General features: G+C 40.5%; 2 protein-coding genes across 2 annotated transcripts in view; one reads left to right on the forward strand and one right to left on the reverse strand.

Annotated features, from left to right (window-relative positions):
* LOC119658898 (aristaless-related homeobox protein) overlaps window positions 1-12,594 on the forward strand; it is a 42,134-nt gene extending 29,540 nt beyond the window's left edge. The window contains exons 4-5 of the mRNA XM_038066699.1: window positions 3,471-3,558; window positions 11,280-12,594. Of these exons, the coding sequence (XP_037922627.1) occupies window positions 3,471-3,558; window positions 11,280-11,584 (393 nt within the window). The 3' untranslated portion in view covers window positions 11,585-12,594. The remainder of the gene's footprint in view (window positions 1-3,470; window positions 3,559-11,279) is intronic.
* The window catches only part of LOC119658899 (polyadenylate-binding protein 2), a 91,265-nt gene that overhangs the window by 631 nt on the left and 68,748 nt on the right, over window positions 1-21,886 (reverse strand). The gene's annotated exons all lie outside the window — the stretch shown is intronic.

Consider the following 21,886-nt stretch of genomic DNA (forward strand, 5'->3'; position numbering starts at 1 on the left):
CAGCCCTCGGTCTAACAAGAAAAACCGCCGCAATATCCCAGCATTTGCACTTGCACGCATAGTCAGAAACAAACCCCTAATATGCAGAAATATGAAAACAACAACAGAAAAGGTTAATGACCATTTTAAAATATTCTATTATAAAATCGTTGCAAATACTTGAATGAATTTCAAGGTTTCGGGAAATTGAAAGGAGGATAATGGAGGTGTTGAAGGATGCTCAAGAGGGAAAAGGCTGCACACCGCCTAATGCATATCTCATCAGCTCATCACTGCTCTGATGATGACTTCTGCTATGCAGATACGACATGAATTAAAAAATTTTAACTTTGGAAAAGTTTTGTATTTTCTTCAGTCGATATTTGGGCCTATGAGAAAATGGAAGGACACTATTCATTCAGGTTCCCACTCAAGGATGAGTCGACTGATATCCGAGATCAGTCTATGATGGCCGAACTAACATCAGTAAGATGTGAACTGCGGACTTGGGTTCTGCAATCTTATGTCTTAAACCGCTAATCTATCTTCAAAACGAATAAAGATATGGCGCTCAACCGTGTGGGCCTTGGCTCCGATGCTACATAAGATTTGTAGATCCAGTGTGGCTGATTATTGTTTTCACGAACCGGGATGCCACTTTTAAGTAAGTTCTATATACAATAACCCCGATGATTCCCATAACTGGGTTGAATATATCCACAGAGGTTTTATAACCGGCTTACACAAAAGGATTTGGTACTCCATTGTAAGCATGGAATGTTTCTTCGGTAGCTTTTACCTGCTGCCTTTTGGCTTCAACATGTCTTTTCCACCTTAGCCGTCAATTCAAATGTAAACCCAAATATTCGACCTCACTAGACTGTGAAATTTCATACAGTGTGGAAGTCGGAGTTCAGTTCGACTCGTTGACTCCAATCTTCCAGGTGGTATGTCATTACAGGAGGTCCATTGAGGTTTGCCATTGATAACCCAAAACTTAGAGCGATTAGGTAATTAAGTTGATCACCGTCCCTAGTGCACTTCCTTGTGGTACGCTGACCTTGATATGGTGGTGATGGTAAAACATCGAGTTCTGAAGTTTTGGCAAATTAGGTATGGCTTGAAAGTCTTTTGAACCTTAGCGGAAAGAATACCAAACCTTCGTGTTATAATTTATCGAATACCTTTTACCGATTGAGTTCCACCAGGATTTTATACATTTACTCCGGAAGAAACTGTTGATGTGGTGAGGGAATTTGCTTGTCATTGACAAGGAACGATGAATATTTTGCCATGGGAAGGGGATCCTCCCGAACAGTAGGGTTTTTGGCTTTTAACTTAATGGCGAATACAATATAATCATAATTACCATATCGCCTTCGTTTCTTATCTCCTCCCTATAAATTTGTTGGACATTCAAATAGTGCCTCGATCAAAGTTCCCATGAAACTGAGAACCAGATTTTCGCTAATTTCACAACTCCTTTTTTTCCTTTCCATTAAGGGTTCAATATCAATTGTTAAAATCCATTCGGAATTGAACTGTAAATACAATAGAATTATCCAAATGAAAATGAGAACATTCATTCATCCCCTTTCCTATACGAATCGTGGTCCACGCAATTACATACGAGTACGTACTATATGTGTTCCATCCGAAAACGGATTAGAAATTCAATCTGAAACGCTAGGGGAAAACAAAACACCCAACATCGTTTGACTAAATCACCACTAATTGTTTGAATAATAGAAAAACGACAGCAAGAGGGAAAAGATTCTGAATTTCAGGCATTCTCTCATAGAACGACATATTGCCAAGAACAAAAGTAGACCTATTAAAATAATTTGCGATAGTGCAAATTAAATTTAATAGCTTCCGCAGTTTTGTAGTGAATAGGATAGAAAATAGAGGAAAACTTGAAAATGGTCGCTGCAAATACATTCCCCCTTGGAATATAGAGCGGTGGGATAGGTTTAATGACGCAGAAAACAATAATGTTCCAAAAATTGTTCCTGGATAGAAACGTATCAAGTAAGGATGAAAAGTGTTAATTCGGTAATATTTCTTGTCCAAGCAAACTTATTCTCCTTATGAACCTCTTTAATATCGCAAACTATCTTTAGATTGTCAGATTTTTCCAAAGTGATATCGCCAACATTCGTTTACAGTAAAATATTTAAAAGCAGCATTGTATTCTGCCAGTTTCACTTCCATTTCTATTCAAACACAGTCGTAGTGATAATTCCATTCAATTATCCTATTCTCTCACTTCAATTGAAACAGAAAAGGAATTTAAAAAAGGATTCACTTAGTTCGAATAAATGGTGCTTTTCCCTTCAGTCCTGAGTATTTTTTCGTCCTAATGTTGGATACGCTTGGAGCTAATTGACAATACGCCCAATTATCTTGAGCCAATTATCCTGAAGATTGCACACAATTAAGCTATCTGCAAGCAACATACTCGTATATGATATATACATAAGTAACTAGTCATGCTTTTGCTTTATCACCGTGAGGATATGGGACCGTTCTAATGTAAGTACAATGAATATAATGCAAGATAATTACATGGAATTATATATGCATGAAGCAGAAGGGAGAGCGCCGGGCCAGCCAGGAAACGGCCTATCAGATCTTAGTTGCCGGAACTAATTATGTGTATTTTTTCGGAATGATTAAGGTACAAGGATTTTTGCTAATGATTGCCACATTTACAATGGATAGGGAAGTTAACGTCTTACTGCTAATGACGAAGCAAGTGCTTGCCAATAAATGCCTTTTATTTGTATCACCGTGGATCTTGCATTATATCACTTTGTTTCAAAATGACTTGTACTAAGGTTTGGACGATTGAAAATCCTTTAAATTGTGGTTTGGAGGAGCCACAGAATCTTTAACAAACATTTTCTTTCCCATATTAACTTTAATTGAGTTCGCTACCAAAAAAAAATAATTCTACAAGGCAGTCCCTGTAGACCTGAATGCATTTTCAGCTCCTTTTCAAACAATTGAATTTGCCTCTGTACAAGTATTTCCTCTTTGCGTCCTTGCCTATGTCCTCCATCACCTAACATGCTAGCACACATGTATTGTATATGCCATACAAATCCTGATTCAATACAGACATAACATCACTGCAAAAGGCATCTACGAGACAACAGTCCTTTCGATTGGACGCATCCTTCATTCAATCAGAGAAATACACTTCCGATTGGGCGCTATTGTCCCACGTTGGACGTCACGGAATGATTATTTCGTCCTTAATTCTTGTTGAAGGTGGTCTGTTGTGTATTGGCATGTGTGATCAGAGCGGAATGTAAAATCCATTTTATCTCACTTTGCCAGACCTGATGATTTTTAAATTCAAGACAGGTGAGAAAAGTAATTGCAGAAAAAAAGGATACATGCATGCTGATTAAATTCGAGTTAAACTTTTTTAATATGGAGAGTGTGGATGAGTTAAGGTTTAACTAGTTTCTCCTTTTTTTCAGGTGTGGTTTCAAAATAGACGAGCAAAATGGCGAAAAAGGGAAAAGGCATTGGGACGAGATACTAATGGATACCTGCATCATGAACAAGGTAAATAGGAGGCTTTTTTTGTTTTTAGAAATTATACACTTTAAACAAAATTTCATAATTAGTTAAACAGTATCAAAGTAAGTCGAAAAAGAAACCAATTCTGTGTAATTCTGTTAGGTGGGCTCCTGAGCATATAAGAGAGGTGATTCGTTAGAAATCAACACCGTGGGATAGGGAAATAGGCAAATAAAAACTTTTGTGAAAAGAAGCGAGTCTGTCCCCAAGAAAGGGACATATAAAACCTTGTAGAGCAATGAGGAGCACTGCTCCATAAATTTGGAGAAAATCATTTATCGGGTAGTCGTGGAATAGGTATCCTTTATAGACTGCTCAACCAATCGTTCTAGTCAATTCAGGAGAGCGAAGTCGTAATGCATGCGTGATATGCGGTTGCAATAGAACAAAGTCCATCATACTAGGACACCCACGTTTTAGTATACCATTGTGAGTTGCCAAATTCGTAACTCTTTTATAAGAGTCCACTCTTTTGGTCGAGTCCATTTCCACGCAAAAGTATTTTCAAAATAACCGTTCAATCAATCTGTTGTTCATCAGCGCCTAATGTACCTCTCCCTCAGTGTACTTTGATTTCAGAGCTTGATTTTTCTCTACTCTTGCCTTTTCCTTCTGCTCTGCAAACCCTTAGTTCCAGCAAGATGTGTTTCCTTTTTACGGCATACTTAAAAAGCAGCTTTCCTTGAAATTTTCTGTCATGCTGCTGGTGATAACGAGAGTTTCTTATCAATTCCAATGATAAATTCGCTGAAGTATGATGTTTGCCAGTTTCACAACCCAGAGAGAATCTCCATCATTCGATTAGCAGGACCCTGAAATAGTATTAGAAATCTTTCTAACTGCCTGTATCCTCCAACTTTTCGTAAGAAATTAATCTTTTTGATGAAGGAACTCTGCATATTTTTTAGGTCTGGAGACGTCAAAATGTGGTGCGTGCCGCGCAAACCGCGCCTTACCAACATGTGAGACAAAGATGAAGTGTCATGTGAGGATCTAATCCTTTGTGAATTTCCAACCCTGTGACTATTCATTTTTTTTTTTTTTTGCTGACTTTCTTTCATCTCATCCGAACCGTGGTATTGGTCGTTACTTTTTTTACCACGTGTGATAGTACGTAGCATCAATAGACCCGGTTCTTCGAATAGTCTGTCAAATGGAAGCAAACAAACATATCCCTCGTTCTTCGTTAGAATTGCACGGCTACTTTTCTTGGGTTGTTGAATAGCGTTATCCTCGTGGTTGACAAAACACTGCTTGGATGATCATTTTCGTACCAATTATTTGGATTCGGGTCATAACAGTAAGTAGGTGACTCTGTAAGGCTTTATATTTTTATACTTCGTCGAGTTGACCTTTCGAGGAGCAGTTGCGGTGGAATCGATGCCAAGCGTCATGATCTGATAATATCCAATCTAACGTAATATTGATAGCTTCTGGCCACATTGACCAAAGTAGATTGATTATTCTCACTGAAACTAACCAACCCATTATGGGCCATTCAATTTTCAAAATGTGTGCATATACAGGAATGGGGTTTTCAAAAGATTTTAACACATTGGACGACATTTCTACTGACTCAATTGAATTGGGTGATGGTCAGAAGACCATTCTGAGTAGCCGCGAATGACCAAGAGGGGAGAACTATCCAAAAAACCTAAAATACTTTCGAAATTGACGGGGAAATTCTGTCCGCAAATACTCAAGCTCCACCAAAGTGTTCCATCGACACGCGCTTGCTTGCCTTTTGCTAGCGAGACTCGACAATGTGGGGCGAGGGTCCTTTGAATTGGGATATGTGGGCAGAAATACGAATTTTCCAAAGGCATTGTGCGAGACTAAGATAAATTGCTAGATTTGTTGCTTTGTGAAACAAAAGGGTTTGAGGAGTCTAACCTTTGATATAGTGTTATCTCAATTCAGTAGTCCAAAGATAAAATTTAAAATCTGAATTATCTGACTCCAATGGCCTCATATTAGTATGACTTATCGTTTGCGATATCCCTTGGGCGCTACTCATAATGAACATGTGTACATGGAGGTGGTTGAACGACTGTTCTCAAACATAAGGACAGAACTGTACCTTCCCCAGGTAAGTGGCGTCTAGTATACAGATTCTTCTACATCAAAAAAAACTCCTGTCAAAACTTACTATATGTGCCATTTTAATTTCACACGCATGACATGCTTCCAGGGTAATCACTCTGAAAGGAATGATAAAATAATCAAATCAATGGAACACTGACCGTGAGAATGCTACCAAATACAGACGATACCGTAGCGCCATCGTTTCCTTATTTCAAAAATGGATAGCTCGATCTTACTATATGCAGCTCCAGTGTGGACAAATACATAGAAAAGAAATCAGGAAACCAGAAGCTGGGCGCTCCAGCTAGGAAATTTTTTTTGCATTTCTTATATATCAGTGAGCATGAGTGGACATTATTCAGTATTTTGTTAACATGTCGAACGCCGTTGAACTGTTCGATGAGTGATGTCGTTGATCACTGATCTATGCCATATTCTCCAGACGAATCAGCATAGAGTATCTTATCAACAGATCAACAGAAAACAAAATTCTACTTTAAGGCAACACATGATATTTTTCGAGTATAGAATATCTATCGAAGTCGAAGGAAATATGAACTGTGATCAAAAAGGAGGTGGATTGAGATGGCGGTAGATATAATTGAGTAAACAATAGGTGTTCTAGGCTTTGCAAGTTTAGATTTAGGGAACAGATCGCACAGACAGGAAATTATTACCCATTTTAATAGAATATTATGATATGAATAAAGCTTTACAATATACATATATATTCTCTGCAACTTTGTATCTTGCATTTCTTTGCATGGAAAAAATGACAAGCCCTCCTCAGCAGATTGTCTTTCGCAGCTTAATGAACGTATCTGCTGGTATTCTGCAAAAATTGGAAAGAATAGGGGAGCGCAATTGGTGCTATGGTACGCCATTAGAAGCTCCTAAAACCATTGCTATTGTGGGAAGAACAAGCTGATTCCAACTGGCTGATATCTTCGGAACCAGCCAGTAGCATTCACGAAGGATAGCAGATTCCCCACCCTGCAACTCTCTTTGAGGTCTAAAAAGCAATGTGAATTGTAAATGCGGAGCCTGACATCATGGTCCCCCCTATAAGCCAATGACCTGTGTTGACGCCGTAATCCTCTAGACATTTGCACGCGTCTGGCCAAAAGGCTCTCACTATCGGGTCTTGTTTTAAGGGGACTGAATACTCCTTAGCTTAACGCAGCTGGGTCGTTATCTGATGTAAGAAGCTGTTTATTAGAACTATGTTTTGCATTTATAAATTGGATCAAGTATTTGGTTTTTCGATTGCGGTGATAATTTCACTTTCAAGATTTCTCCTCCTTTTACTAATAGAACCCTTATTTCTTCATTGCATCCAAATTTTTGATGTAATCCTATTTAGCATAAGCTGGGATTTTCTTGTCAAAACCCTTTTTAAAATTGATTACTAAAGCAGAAGGGTTCTCCTTGAGTAATGTTAGCATCCACTTAGCAGAGTACCTTTTGCCAGAAGAGCTGAGAAGTATTCCTTTTGATATTACTGCCTAATATCTCTTAAAATAAAGAAAGACCAACCTACGAATGTTACTGGCATTTTCACCGTATTTGATGCAGTGTGAGTCTACAACGAAAACATATTACGGTTTTCTGTAGGTTTACTACATGTTTCGAAAGTTTGTTTACCGGAAAAATGACGATTGTATTCCATACTATGCCAGCGAAAAGTGACTGCGAAAAACGGAAGAGGGGCACCCTGTCAAAACTACTTCAGGCAGCCAATTGGCCCTATAAACATTAAGTGTCATTACAATATCAAGTCAGTTGATTGACCGAATCGTTCTTAACATGGATACCAAGCAATGGAGAGGCTTATAAGGCACAGATTAACAATGATCGGACTAGATCTGGAATTCGGGGCTTATCTCTAAAACGTGATAATTCAGGCAACTGAGTGGGGAAGTTTGAACCCATTTGCATTGTTTCTTCACCAGGCGGAAATGAAAACCCTAGTAAGGCTTTTAACAAGGTAAAGCTTCACATTTGCAGTTATTCGAACTTTTCAAACCTCACAAAAACACATCTCTAGAAATTAACACTCGAAAAATCCGCGTACTATCTATTTTTTCTTCACTTTTCGTTACTCGTTTTGACCAATAAACTGTGTGACCTATACACTTCCGCTTCTGACTTCTCATTAAAACATCCACGGGTATTTGGTTTGCTCCCGAGGAAGTTCGGACCAACATGTGTTGTTGTAAAAGCTTGGAGTATTTAAGCAGCAGTGATGGTCACTTTTCATGTACTACTCTCATGTAGGAGCACATATAAAGAACATTGCGTCGAACAGCCTCAACTTGATGTCAGTGTTTACCTAAGGTCTTTGACACGATTAGAGAGCAAACAGGTGTCACGAGCATAGTCGAGGTATTTGAGGAAGATTCACGTCTTCCAGTCAGACCAGCATGAAGAGTGTCACCGATAACGAGAAGAAAAAGTACCGTTGGCAAGATACTACCCTGCCGAACTCAGCTTTTGACTTAATTTTTTTTTGAGGTTTTACTTCGATGTAGCACGTGACATATTTCGTCATCACATGTCACTGTATTAGTAGTCATCAGTTTCTGTGGAATGCCTTTTGTGCGAAGGGCATTCCAGATGCACTCCCTGTCCAGCCTGTCGGAAGCTTTCCGGAAATCGATAAGTTTAGATGGAGCGGTGATTTTTGGTCTCCTAAACAAGGACACCTTAATAATAAGAAGTTTCCATCGCGAGCAGTCGGGCTTTTCCATGGATAACTGACATCGCCTAAACAAATTTTCACCTGTTGACGTATTTGGGCAATGTTTTGGGAGAACTTATTTTGGCAGTTCTGTGGCACAGCAGGGTTAACAACATTCTAAATTTATTTCGAATGTTGTTAATGCGAGCTGACAGATGACACCGCCGGCGCTCTATGTTATAGATTCGAACTCGCCACGAGGGCGGAGAACAAACGGTGAAAATTCCGTTGGTTCACAACCGGTCGAGTGAAAAATCGCTCTCCTCTACCTCGACTTCTGTTCCGTGTATTTGGATGATGTTTTGGTCGCTTCTTCCTCAGTCTGAGCACTTAGCCCACCTCGAGTGCATGTTTCAACGTCTCCTTGAGGCCGGTTTAGTCCTAAACGTTGAGAAGTGCAATTTTCTTCAAACACAGGTGAGATCCCTCGGTCACTCCATTTCCCCTGACGGAATACAGCCCGACCCAGACAAGGTGCGATCTCAAGCTTCCCGCGTCCGAAAACCGTGAAGGAGTTGAAGAGTTCTTGGGCATGCTAAACGTCTATCGTCGTTTTCTACCCAAGGCCGCCCAACAACAGTCCGTTTTGAACGCGTACTTGTCTGGCTTCGACACCTGAGCTTTATAAGCCAGTTCACGTCAGACATACAGCACGTGTCCGGCAAGGACAACATAGTGGTTGACACTTTGTCACGTATCTCCAAGGAAAACATCCCCGCCTCACTCGACTTCTCGGCTATCGCCAAGGCGCAGGCAGATGACACAGTCTAACCCCAAATACGAATTCCGGGAGTTACCCATATTCGGCTCGAACGTCTCTCTCTGCTGCGAGTAATCGGAAAAGGGACCCCGGCATACATTCCGGCCATCTTTCGCAAGGAAGTGTTCCACACGGTTCACGACTTAGCGCATCCAGGCATCAGGACGACAGATCTGCTAGTCGCCGAAAAATACTTCTGGTCCTCCATTAATAAGGATATCAACTCCTGGGCCAGAGAGTGCATCGAATGCTAGAAGTGTAAGGTCACCAGGCAGGTAAGGAAAGAAGTGGGCTCATTCCTACGCACTAACAAGCGATTCCACACAATACATTTCAACATCGTAGGCCCTTTGCGGGACTCGCACGGTTACAAGTATTGCCTCACAATCATCGACAGGTTTACGCGGTGGCCTGAGGCAATACCTCTGAAAGACATTACGGCGCAATCTTGTGCCGAAGCCCTCTGTCCAGCGTGGATTCCTCGCTTTGGCGTCCCTGCAGTGGCCATCACTGACCAGGGAATGCAATTTGACTCCACCCTTTTCTTAGGTCAGGTTAGTTAGGCAAATTCGTGGGTTTCAAACGCCAGCGGACTACGGCATACCACCCGCAATCCAATGGGAGAACCCAAGGCTCCCAAATGATCCGGTCTTCGACAAGAGATCAGGTCTCACAGAGTCGTGATTGCTGCGTCTGTGAGGGACAACCTTCGCCGCATTAAAGCCACACCTCCCACCCGACACTCGTCCGCACCTGCCTGCGCGCCCAAGGAGCTGGACACGTGCACGCACGTCCTGGTCAGGACGGATGCCGTCCGGAAGCCACTGCAGCCTCCATACGAAGGCCCGTATCGTGTTTTAAAGTTTCATTTAGGTAGATGACACTGAATTGGTTAGATGATTCTTATAATAGACAAAAATCTTGCAGCCAGTCGTAAGCTGGTTCGCAATCAACTGGTAGCATATTTTTGGTTGATGTTACTACTCTTGATTCGACACTTGATCCATATTATCCCAAACTAACTTGAAAGCCGAAGTACAATAACACGATTCTATAAGGAAGAGACGAGTCTTCCGAAGTCCCATTATATTACTTTCTACCGATCAAATAACGAAAAAAAAAACGTTCACTTGCTTCGTAACATTATGAAAAGCAATAATGGTTTTAGAAGAAGACCGCTCCCCACAGTCCTTTAAAAATGCATAATATCAATTACTTTTGAAAGTCACTTCTAACCAATTCGTTCCCCATTTTATTGAATATAGACAGGAACATCTAAACACAAATTTATACCATGGTCACCTATACATAAAATATATTAAACTGAAATGTCCCCGCATTCATATTACTATCATTAATAATATTTCTGTTACCCACTAATAAACAATAACCTGACAACATTAAAGCACATACTTATTACCATTCACCTACAAATATGTAGGCAGGTAATTAAGGCAAACTATAGAGATGCTTATCTTATCAGAAAATTTGATTTAATTACAAAAAACAGGAAAGCTAATAGGCAAGAGGTGAACGGCACATACATTCTGCAGACTGCTATGCCTGCGGGCTATTTAACAAAACATAATCTCTCTTGTAATGGCCAACAATTCCAATATGTAGACACCTGTTAATTGATATTTAATTACACCCGATTCGACAGTAAATTATTTTCGTTATGTAAATACCGATTTAATCTAGATTTTTTCTTTTGTCTGAACTTAGTCACACAGTCCTGTCCGTGCTGAAAATGTTTTCCTTGTTGTAGATTCTTTTTCTACTCTATGGGAGGTCAGGTAATAACGAACACAGTTTCCGACTCGTGTAAGGGATGAGGGTAACTAACAGGCCTCCTGTAAACATTGATAAGCAAACGGTAATTTGTATATTTGGTTAGGTAGGGAAGGAAAGGAAACTTATCAGACAAATTATGCTCATGGCTAGCCACTTGCAGTAATTAATGGTCAATTTCAACCAATCAAGATTATAAAATTTGGAATACAAAGCATTTGTGGAATATGGTTATGCTTACAGCGTAATAACTTCCAGTCTAATTAACAAAATTACATTTTAATAGCTTAGTTAATTATATACTAATATCTTAATTTTTTCTGATTTCAGGTTTGCCAGATTTCCCATTGCCAATACCAATACCTCACAACATACCCGGCCATCCACCTGGACTTCCGGCGGAATTTTGGTCACCGAACTTTGCCCTTCACCCGCCTTTCAACCCAGCTCTAATACCACAAAATCTAATACCCCAATATAAACTACCCAATTTCCATACGCTGCTTTCACAGTACATGGGGCTGAATAATTTGGGAGGAATTTTTGGTTATCCACAAAATCTTGCAGTCAATCCAAGAATAAGTCCTCAATCAAGTCCTAGAGAAAGTCCACCACAGCTGAAGAACGAGGAGTAGAGATGATGCTTATCTAGATCTTAAAGAAATTATGTAAATTTTAATGTAAATAAACATTGAATAGTCATTAAGAGATGATTAATGTCGCTGTTAGTCAACAATAGACAATAGGAAACAGGCACTCAACAGTATTCCTTTCATAGTTTTGTAAATGTTTTTTCCCAAAGAATAAAGGCTTCAGTTTTGAGGTTTTCTTCAAATGCTACAGGATTCATTTGGATGCGATTAATAGTGGATGCTATTCACAATAAAAAGGCGAAACTAAATCCGAAATGTAAAGGGTACCTCTGCTATGATAATGTTTAACCATTTCACTATGCAAAAATCTATTTGATTACCAGGAAAAGATATTACTTATTGTCACTGTTGTTTACTTTCCCCAATAGTCTCCCACATTTGATGAAACCAATTTAGATAGAACTAATTTATTTAAACTCCATAGAGGAAATATATCCATGTTGATTCAAAGTTATTATGGAAAATTGTGAAAAGATATTTTTTAGGTATTTACTACAATTAATGTATAAGTCCACCTTTTCTAAGGAGGTGCCCTAAACATACTTTACTTTTACATCTATCCAAATAATAATCAGGACATTTTCAACGTTTATAATAAACTCAATGAATTTTAATCTACAATTTTTAGCCTTATTCTTTTAAATTGGCAAAAGAAGATGAATCAATCCATCAATATTATCTAAAGCTACTCTACAATAAACACGGAGATTATAATTCACTAATTCTTAGATGAGAAATTATAAAATGTAATTAGGATCATAACTTAATATTAAATAATAGTTGACGAATGGCTGTAAATATCATTAACGAATATTTATATAATGATGATAACGAATTTAGTGAGAATGTCAAAGTATCAGATTTTAATTTACAAAAGGAATCTGTTTATTTGGAAATTATGACATAAAATATTGTATCAGTAGTAATCAAAATAATGTTTTGAAAATGTAGTGCGATTCTGTTAAAAGAAGATTTACAAAAATATCTATACAAACCTAAAAGTAAATAAATTAAATAAACGAAATTTATTTATAAAAAGGAAAGTATTTTATTTTCTTCTGCATATAGTTCACTACTTCTAAGATGGTGGAGGGATGGTTTCCGGTACCTTTATTGGAACACATACTAGGTATGGGAGATATTTTTAGGCTAAGATGTTATACAGAGGCAACAGCACCATCATTGAGAATATTTTCAACTTCTCGATTGAGTAGTTCCAGGAATATTACCTGGAAGGAAGTGCATATTTTTTCTCCAGTCCCTACCTTACATTTTTCCGTTGGGTTATGTTAAAGCCGGACACGAACCCGATGTGATTAAGACGCTTGATAGGAAAGAAGGTAATAAAAGCAAGGCAGTATTTAGCTCACCTAAGGGGAATTGGTGTCCGGATAACTCAGTGGTTAGAGCGCTAGGCTGTCGTAGTGGAAGGTCGTAGTTTAAATCTAACTGATACCAGTCAACTCAGATATGAATGAGCACCTGAGTGAAATTAAGGTAATGATCACGGGCTGGCGCAATGCTGACTTCTACAGTGTACCTCCTGTATGCAGTGCTTTAACACACTTCAAGGCTCCGATCCAATTGGATTGTCATGCCAACGATTATTATTATTAAGGAGAATTGCGCGCGTCGCCGACAATGAATCCCCGTGAAGCCTATGCTATCCATCCATGAGACAACTTCGGAATGGACGGCTTAAACGTCAACAGACTCGGCATCGAAATCTGATGGATCAGAAAAAGATTACGATCAAGACGCAATTTGACACTTGTTTAAATGTGGCGAAACATCAAAGATGAAATGGATTGGTACCCACGATTGAGCATAAAACCTGGGAAACGCCTGCTCAACCAACACCAACAGCTCTGCTACCAACCCCTATCTCCACCTCCACGTGGTGACCGCTGAGAGCTCTTTCTTAACGAAAAGCTGTGGACGGAGAAGGATGAAGGCGAGTCTCCCGCACCTAAAAACGAGACAAATTGTTCCAACTGGTCCTCCAGGTTGGGGGTTGGGTAGAGCTGACAACCCTACACGAAAAACGGAAGTTACGAAACCGCAACAGGAGCCTCGTACTGGACTGATAACACAACGACGAACCCGGCAACGAACACAGAATAACGATTTGCGAAATTTTCTCATGGAACGTGCGCTCCCTGTACAGAGATGTAGCTACCAAGCAGCTAGCCGATACCCTGTCTAGGGCTGATTTAACAGCGTTACAGGAGATGCACTCGACAGGGAGCAGTTTCCTGGAGAAGAGCCGCTACATCATATATTATAGTGGCCATGCAATAAACCATGTGCTCGGAGTAGGTTTCTTAGTCTGCGCTTGCGAGGCAAATTTAAAAATATAAGCCTCATTAACGTTCACGCCCCTGCAGAGGAGACTGCAGAATCGGAGAAGAATACCTTCTACGAGGCAGTAGAACGAACCCTCGAAGCAGCCAAGTAGGGAAGGAGCCCGTATGCAGGCGATACATTGGCTAGCTTACACCAAAACACAAATGACAACGGACTGCGGATCATTCAATTAGCAGTGTAACACGAAATGGTTGTTGGAGGTACCTGATTTGCGCGGAAAGCGGTCTAGAAACATACGTGGGCCTCTCCAAACGGGACCACTTGCAACCAAATTGACCACATGTTGATCGAACGCCGCGACCTCTCAGCCTCGATGAATGTCAGAATAAATAGGGAGAACACTATCTCGTTGGCATGGCGCTCCGAGTTCGAATAACAACACCACCAAGAATCCCCTCTGACAATCAGGTGAGAGTTAACACTGAAGCCATCCACAACGCAGCCCTCCGCAACACCTATAAGAGGGATGCCGCAATAACCGCCGGAATGGAAGAATGCTACATACCGAGTAATGTTACATTCTCAAAGAACACGGGTACGCGCGGAGACTTATCATGAACTCCAGTGAGCGGAGGAGCGACTCCACAGACAGAAAAACGAAGTCTGGGAGAACTAATAGGTCTATGAACTCCAAAAGTGCAGGGAGCAACCACACCAGGCGCGCAAGTTTTACCAACAAGTCAGCAGGAGGAAGCCTTATACACCTCGATGCTCATCCTGTCGAGACAAAGAGGGAAATCTGATTTCCGACAGAATGGGTATATTGGAGCGATGGGTTGAGTACTTTGATGAACTACTGAACAACCAGAACATCGGCGAATTGGAGGTCCTGCCAATTGGAAACGATGGACAAATACTGCCACCACCAAGTACAAAAGAAACCGTCCGTGCAATTCATCGGGTTAAAAATCATAAGTCGCCAGGAGCCGATTGAATTACAATCGAATTGGTTAAATATGGAGGCGGTCAATTACACCAAGCGGTTCATCAACTTGTGCTCAAGGTGTGGGATAGCGAATCAATGCCTGATGATTGGCAACGGGACATTATCTGTCCCATACATAAAACGGGAGTTATCACACAAAGCAGCGATTATAGAGGTATCACGTTCCTGAGTACCATCTATAAGATTGTCTCCGCTATCCTGCTAGGTCGAATAGCCTCATACGCCCCTACCAAAGAGGCTTCACTCCAGGCAAATCAGCAACAGATCAGATTTTCTCTCTGCGGCAAGCGGTGGAAAAACTGTTAGAATATGAACAACAGTTGCACCATATATTCATCGACTTTAAAGCCGCCTATGATAGCATAGCCAGGGTAAAACTGTACATGGCCATGAGAGAATTCGGTATCCCGACGAAACTAATAAGACAGACTAGGTTGACCCTAACCAAAGTGCGAGGCCAGATAAAAGCAGCAGGGTCACTCTCAAGACCATTCGACATCAACAACGGTCTACGACAAGGGAATACCCTATCATGCGTCCTCTTTAATCTGGTCCTCAAGAAAGTGATCCGTGATGCTGATGTCAATGCAAGAGGTACTATCCTCTTTAAGTCCACCCAACTACTGGTCTATGCTGACGATATCGACATCATGGGAAGAACCACCCGAAACGGCCAAAATGTCTTCATCCAGATCGAGCAGGCGGCGATTGAGGCAAGATCTTGGGCTGCACATCAATGAAGGGAAGACAAAGTATATGGTGGCAACGTCAGCACCGAAAGCCAATCAACCAGCAACTTCAAACTGCACTGGTCAAACGGGAAGAATAAAGATAGGAGAATATAACTTTGAGACCGTTGATAATTTCTCCTATCTAGGGTCGAAAATCACAACCGATAACAGCTACGATGATGAAATACGCGCACGGTTGTTGTCAGCCAACAGAGCCTATTTCAGCTTACAACAACTGTACCGCTCGAAATGTCTGACCATAGGGTCAAAGCTCTTACTGTGCAAGACAATGATCTTGACAATCCTCATGTATTCCTCGTAGACTTGGGTTCTTAGGAAGAAAAATTGCGAACTCTTGGCCGCGTTCGAGAGAAGAATCCTCCGAAAAATGTTTGGCCCCTTACATGAGGATGGACGATTCCGCAGCCTACATAACGACGAAATATATGAGCAACTGGTTGTGGATAAAATCCGGCTCAATAGGTTACGGTGGGCGGGTCACTTAATCCGTATGAATGAGGATGATCCAGCCCGGAAAGTCTATAAGGGCAATATCTATGGCAGAAAAGGAAGACGAGGTAGATTCTACCTGAGATGGAGCGATGGCGTAGCCCAGGATGCCACAGCTTTTAGGGATATCGAATTGGTGGACCTCGGCGCAAAACCGAAATATCTGTCCTTATTAAAGCAGGGCTAGATCAGATATAGGTTGTTGCGCCGTCGATGATGATGATAAAACATCAAGAAAGATTAGCAAATATATGTCTGTGGTAGCTCCAAGGAATAAATTAAACGAAAATAATGTGACAACCAATTCCTAATCACTTTTTTCCCTATTCAGTGCTACATGTCTGCAGCTATAGTGGATGCATATCACTGAAAAAGCAAGCAAGTGGTTAGCAAAATATCAGTTACTAGCGAATAGAAAAAGGTCGACTCGTTTTTTATATCAAGGAAATAACGAGATCGATAAGAAATGTCTCAAGGCAGCCTATAAGAAGAATGAGACTTATCGACTTTATATAAAAACACCGACACGAGCCAGGAAGGACAGATCATGAACTAAAGCGTTAACCAAAAAAGCTTTGCAGATGAAAGCATCGAAAATACATTGAAGAAGAATATCCAAAGCTGACGAAAAATTAGATAATATAATAAATCAATGAGCCCACTTCTGTTCTATCTACTTAGATGACAGTCTCGTTGCCTTTTTCTCCGCAGCGCCCTTAGCAGTATTTGTCGATGCCTCAAATAGTAGGCGATGTTCTTCACCATATGGTGAACCTATACTCCCAAGCTCGTCAACAGAATCACAGCGGCTACGATCGTGAATTACTAGCCACGTATCTGTGTATCAAGTCCTTTCGTTTTTCACTTGAAGACAAGTCGTTCACCTTGTTCACGGAGTATAAGCCTCTAAAGCTCGACAAAGTGTTCCTTCGCTAATTTCGGCACTTTGCATCAGCCCGTTTACATCGGACATTCAACATGTGTCCAGTAAAGACAATTTAACCTCCGACGCTTTGTCTCTCCGAGATCAACATCCCAGTCGCAGTCCATTTTTCGGCAATCGCTGTGATCCAAAAGGATGATATAGTTCTTTAGAACCTGCAGTCGGACTCCAAATACAAATTTAAGGAGTTTTCGGCTTAGCTTCCTCTATCTGCTGCGAGATCTTCGAAAAGGGACCTAGGCCATATACTCTGGCCGGTTTTCGACAAAAAAAGTTTTTCGCTCGGTGCACGATGATGCGCACCCCGGCATTCAAACAACGAATCAGCTAGTCTGTACCAAATATATCTGGCTGTCCATGGACAAGGAATTGAATCCTTGGATCAGAGAATGCATCGCATGCCAAAAGAGTAAGGTGGCTAGGCATGCTAGGAAAGAAATAGGTTTATTTCCTAAGCCAACAAAGCGCTTCCACACCATACACCTCGACATTATAAAACCTTTGCGAGACTAGCACGGCAACAAGTCTTGCCTCACAATCATTGATCGGTTACGTGGTGGCTTAAGGCAATACCTCGGAAGGACATTACAGCACAACCATGTGCTAAGGCTTTCTGTCGAGAGTGGATTCCGCACTTTGGTGTTCCCACCGTAATCATCACAGACTAAGGAATGCAATTCGAATCGGCTATTATACTGCGACGTTGTCCCGGTCGTAGATCTTCCCTTTCATTCTGATTGGGCTCCGTACAGCCATCCGTGAGGATCTGGCGTACAGGGGAGAGCCAACAACTCTCCGGCGACCTGATCCTTGGCAAGAGAGGCAGACTTGGAGAGACCCGGATTGTTGCGAATGCCACGGAAGGCTATTCCCAAATTTAAGCCGCCTTCACTATCTCGTCACGTAGAGCCGGCGGTCCACACCCCTATAAAGCTTAAGGAATTCCTAAAAAAAGAGAAATCAATAATCTTGTAGCTAAAATGTGAGCAAAAGTGAAATTATGTGACTACTGGCGAAAGAGCATATCATGTCTAATCTACAGAAATGAACAGATGAGATATTAAAACTACATGGGGTATCCTTTTTGTGTCACGCGTCACAAAATCTAGACTAAACCCATTACGAAATGACTCGGAAATTAGCAAAAAACATCATATGCCGGTACCATCTGATCTTTTAATTTGTACAGTTTACTACGGACCAAATTTTTTCGGCCAAACAAGTGCTGAAGAGAACCAAGGAATATGACGCCAATCTATATCAGCTGTTCTAGTCAGAATTAGTACAAGGAAATGGTCTACTTAGAATCTGTTGTTAGAAAGATAAGCCAATGAAGTTAACATCATGGTTCTGTGAGTTGGGGCCTAAAAATACATTCAAAGTCTTCCTTGCTTGTCAGGTTAGAAATTTTTAGCTAGCGACTTGCAAATTTTGAAACTTTATTGCCACCGAAACGTCAACAACGCCTTGGATAGGAACAGACTTCACGCACCTTTGGCTGTCGACCACGATAGCGAGATTCCTCAGAATGCTCACTTTTCACAACTTGAACCAGAACTCCAACAATATAAGCTGGATATTCTGCATCTAAGCGAAATAACTTCATGCTACTCTCAAGAGTACTCCCCTCCAGGTTTATGGATTTCTGCTGGAAGTTTCCATCTCTACGTCATTGGTGGCACATTGTTCGAGCACAGAGCTTGCCATAAGATCAGTTGAGTTTCAACTGACCAGCACCGCACGAGTAATCAGATTTACGACTTTGTGATCAATAAATCGACTTAAGAGTTGTTTCCTGGATGTGTGTAACAAGAGAGGCGCTAATATCGGCCTCGAGGTTACTTTCGCTGATGTTTCGTCCGGAAGTTCTCATTCGAGAGATTCGACCCTTAAGTTCAATATCGGCCGAGATACACAGAGAAACGTGTCTGACAATAACGATGAGCATTGGGCGGCCATCAAAAATGGTCTTTTCTGAGATGTTACGCAGGTCGTTTACCACGTCCCTAAAAGGCATCATACTGAGGTTGGCTGACTGAGGAATATTTGAAGCGGATCGATGAACGAAAGGGCTTGAAAGCTCAATTGACCACTGTTCAGGGAAGCAGAAGATGCTGCAGAACGTAATGATTTTAGAAGTGCATACCGCATCACAATTTCGATGACTCTGTGAAGGACGTTAACGATCGACTGCTCAATCACAATGATGAGCAACTGAAGAAGTCGAAAGGACAGTTCACCCCGGTTCTTCACCGTATTATATCCGGTGAGGTTACTCCTCTTCTGGATGAAATGCCTAGTTGCAGAACGCATTAAAGAAAATCTCGAAAGCTTGATCAATAGAGAACAGGCTGGTTTCCCCTTCGAAACATCCATGCATTGACCACATCAACACCCTACGAATGGTTTTGGGACAGTACGCGGAGTTTACATTTTCGCTTCATGAATTGGTCTTAAAGCGGCTTTATGGAGGAGCAAGTAAGAGAACCTACATTTTGAGGCAAATATGATTCTACGGGCATTTCCTATAAAACTATTATGAGCAAAGTACGTACTCAAAAATCGCCTCGAGTAACGTGTCCATGACTCCAATTAAAACGATAACAATCCTTGTTGTGTTGCAACCACACAAAGCACTTTCGAGTCGTACATAGTAGACATTGCATATCCTTCTTAGTGATAAAGACAAAAGCTGATCTTACTATTATATTAAATCCTCAAAAACTACCCGGCGTGCCGTGTTTTAGATAGTATAAGAAAGAGTCTGTGAAAGAGGCTATCGGATGGAAGGTCGCCGTTCAAATCTCACTGGTGGACTTGTATCGTGATTTGACGTCGGATACCAGTCGACTCAACTGTGAATGAGTACCTGAGTCAACTCAGGGTAATAATCTCGAGCGAGCGCAATGCTGACCACATTGCTGCACATTGTTGCACCAATGATTATTATTATAAGAAAGAGTGATGGGACATAGAATGCAGGTTATCTGTGTACCAGAACCACAATATGGGTTTCGACGAGAGATAACGCTGGAGGTTAAAAATGTTTTTAATTTAGGCAGTTAAGTTTGAATTGAAGCACTTTCGATACATGAGGTATTCTTTGTCATTTAGTTCATCTAAGCGAAATTTACATGTAGAGAATGTGGAGTCACAATGTCAAGGCAGGATCTTGTTAAACACTCGTACATTGGCGAATGATCTATGCGGGATCAACTTTAGTAAAGATATTGTATAACATCAACAGTGGCAGGCTGATCGTGTTCGGATTGGTGCGATCGATTCTACTATATCCAGTTTCTGCCCAGTTGGGAACATTGACCAGCGGTGTGAATCGGAAAACAGTAAGTTCGGCGTCCTATTTAATTGTATTGAGTCCCTATCCTGCGTCACGGGAATTATACCTATAGATCCTCCTGCAAGTGGAGCATTCTATTCTTACCAGAAAAATAGAGCAAATCCATTTCATGTTACTTCGAACACAGGGGCGAATTGTACAGAAGATCGCAACAACGCTGCATACTTTGCAAATGAAAGATCTTGGCAAGCAAGATAGTTATTGAAAATATTTTCCAACCTTCCTAAGTGATCTGGTAATTCAGGACAGAATGTGAACAAATAACGATGGTTGTTTCTTAATAAGGATGATGAGCATAACTTAGTGTTGTAAAAGAATGATAACGCTGTCTTATGACTTTTGTACCGTAAATTCAGACTGATGATTTGTTTCCTCAATAATTTGTTGATGGAATGTTAGAAAATCTATCAATGGCCAGCATTAACAATTATTAGTCACAAAGTTTAAGGATCCTTCTATATATACATAAAATCAGGTGAATTAAAAAAATTGACAGTAGTTAATATACGGAATTATACGTAAAACTTACTAAAATCTTTTTAACGTCGGTTCTTCCTTATCTTTCAGATTTCTATACCATCAATATGTATTTGTGAAACATACATATATGTATCACAAAATTTAAGGTCTTTTTTAGTTGGCAACTACACAGGAGCTAGTATAACTTGCCCGTGTCGCGAAAAACATTCCTACAAAAGATCTTAAAAACATTTTGTCCAGTCAATATGTCGATGTTCATCAATTAGGGGGATACCCATAATAACTTCATGAAAATCGAAATTATTTTTTATTGAAAAATTCTCTTAGAACCAACTAAGCGTAAGAAATTTGAATTTAACGTTTCGCCGACCTCATTCAATGATGAAAACAAAATCCAAGCGGACGAATGAGACCAGCTAACTTAGTCGTAGAGAGTCCTTAGTCCTTTATGGCGGCAATATTCAATATTTTCACTTTGTTGTTGAGAAGAAAAAAAGACGAAAAAGAACATTTTGTCGAGTACCATAATCCTTCGGGATTTTTTCCCACATTTTGAGTGTTAGATTAGGTGCGAATTACATGCTTGACTTATGCCCTAAACTGTTTGAAGTTTGGTTTGTATTTGAAGTAGGTGTCGATCGTTCGACACGTTGTCTTCGATGTTTTGATCCTTTCTTTCATTCTTCTAATAAATACCTACATCCGTTCATTATCCTTGCTATTATGTGGTTTATTGTGACAAATTTTCAAGAGGTATCTTTGCTTGCTTCGGAAATGTAAGGATCAATGTTTTTTCATGTATTCTTGTATCCAACAATTGAAGAAGTTTTTCGTGAAAAATTGATTGAATCTATTACCGTAATTAGTTTTCTAATCCTCAAGTGTGAGTCTGTACAGAGAGTGGGTATTCCAGTTTCAATTTCACGCTTGTATAGAAATAATAGAAATA

The sequence above is a fragment of the Hermetia illucens genome, chromosome 6, assembly GCF_905115235.1.
Source record: "Hermetia illucens chromosome 6, iHerIll2.2.curated.20191125, whole genome shotgun sequence".
Classification (NCBI taxonomy): domain Eukaryota; kingdom Metazoa; phylum Arthropoda; class Insecta; order Diptera; family Stratiomyidae; genus Hermetia; species Hermetia illucens.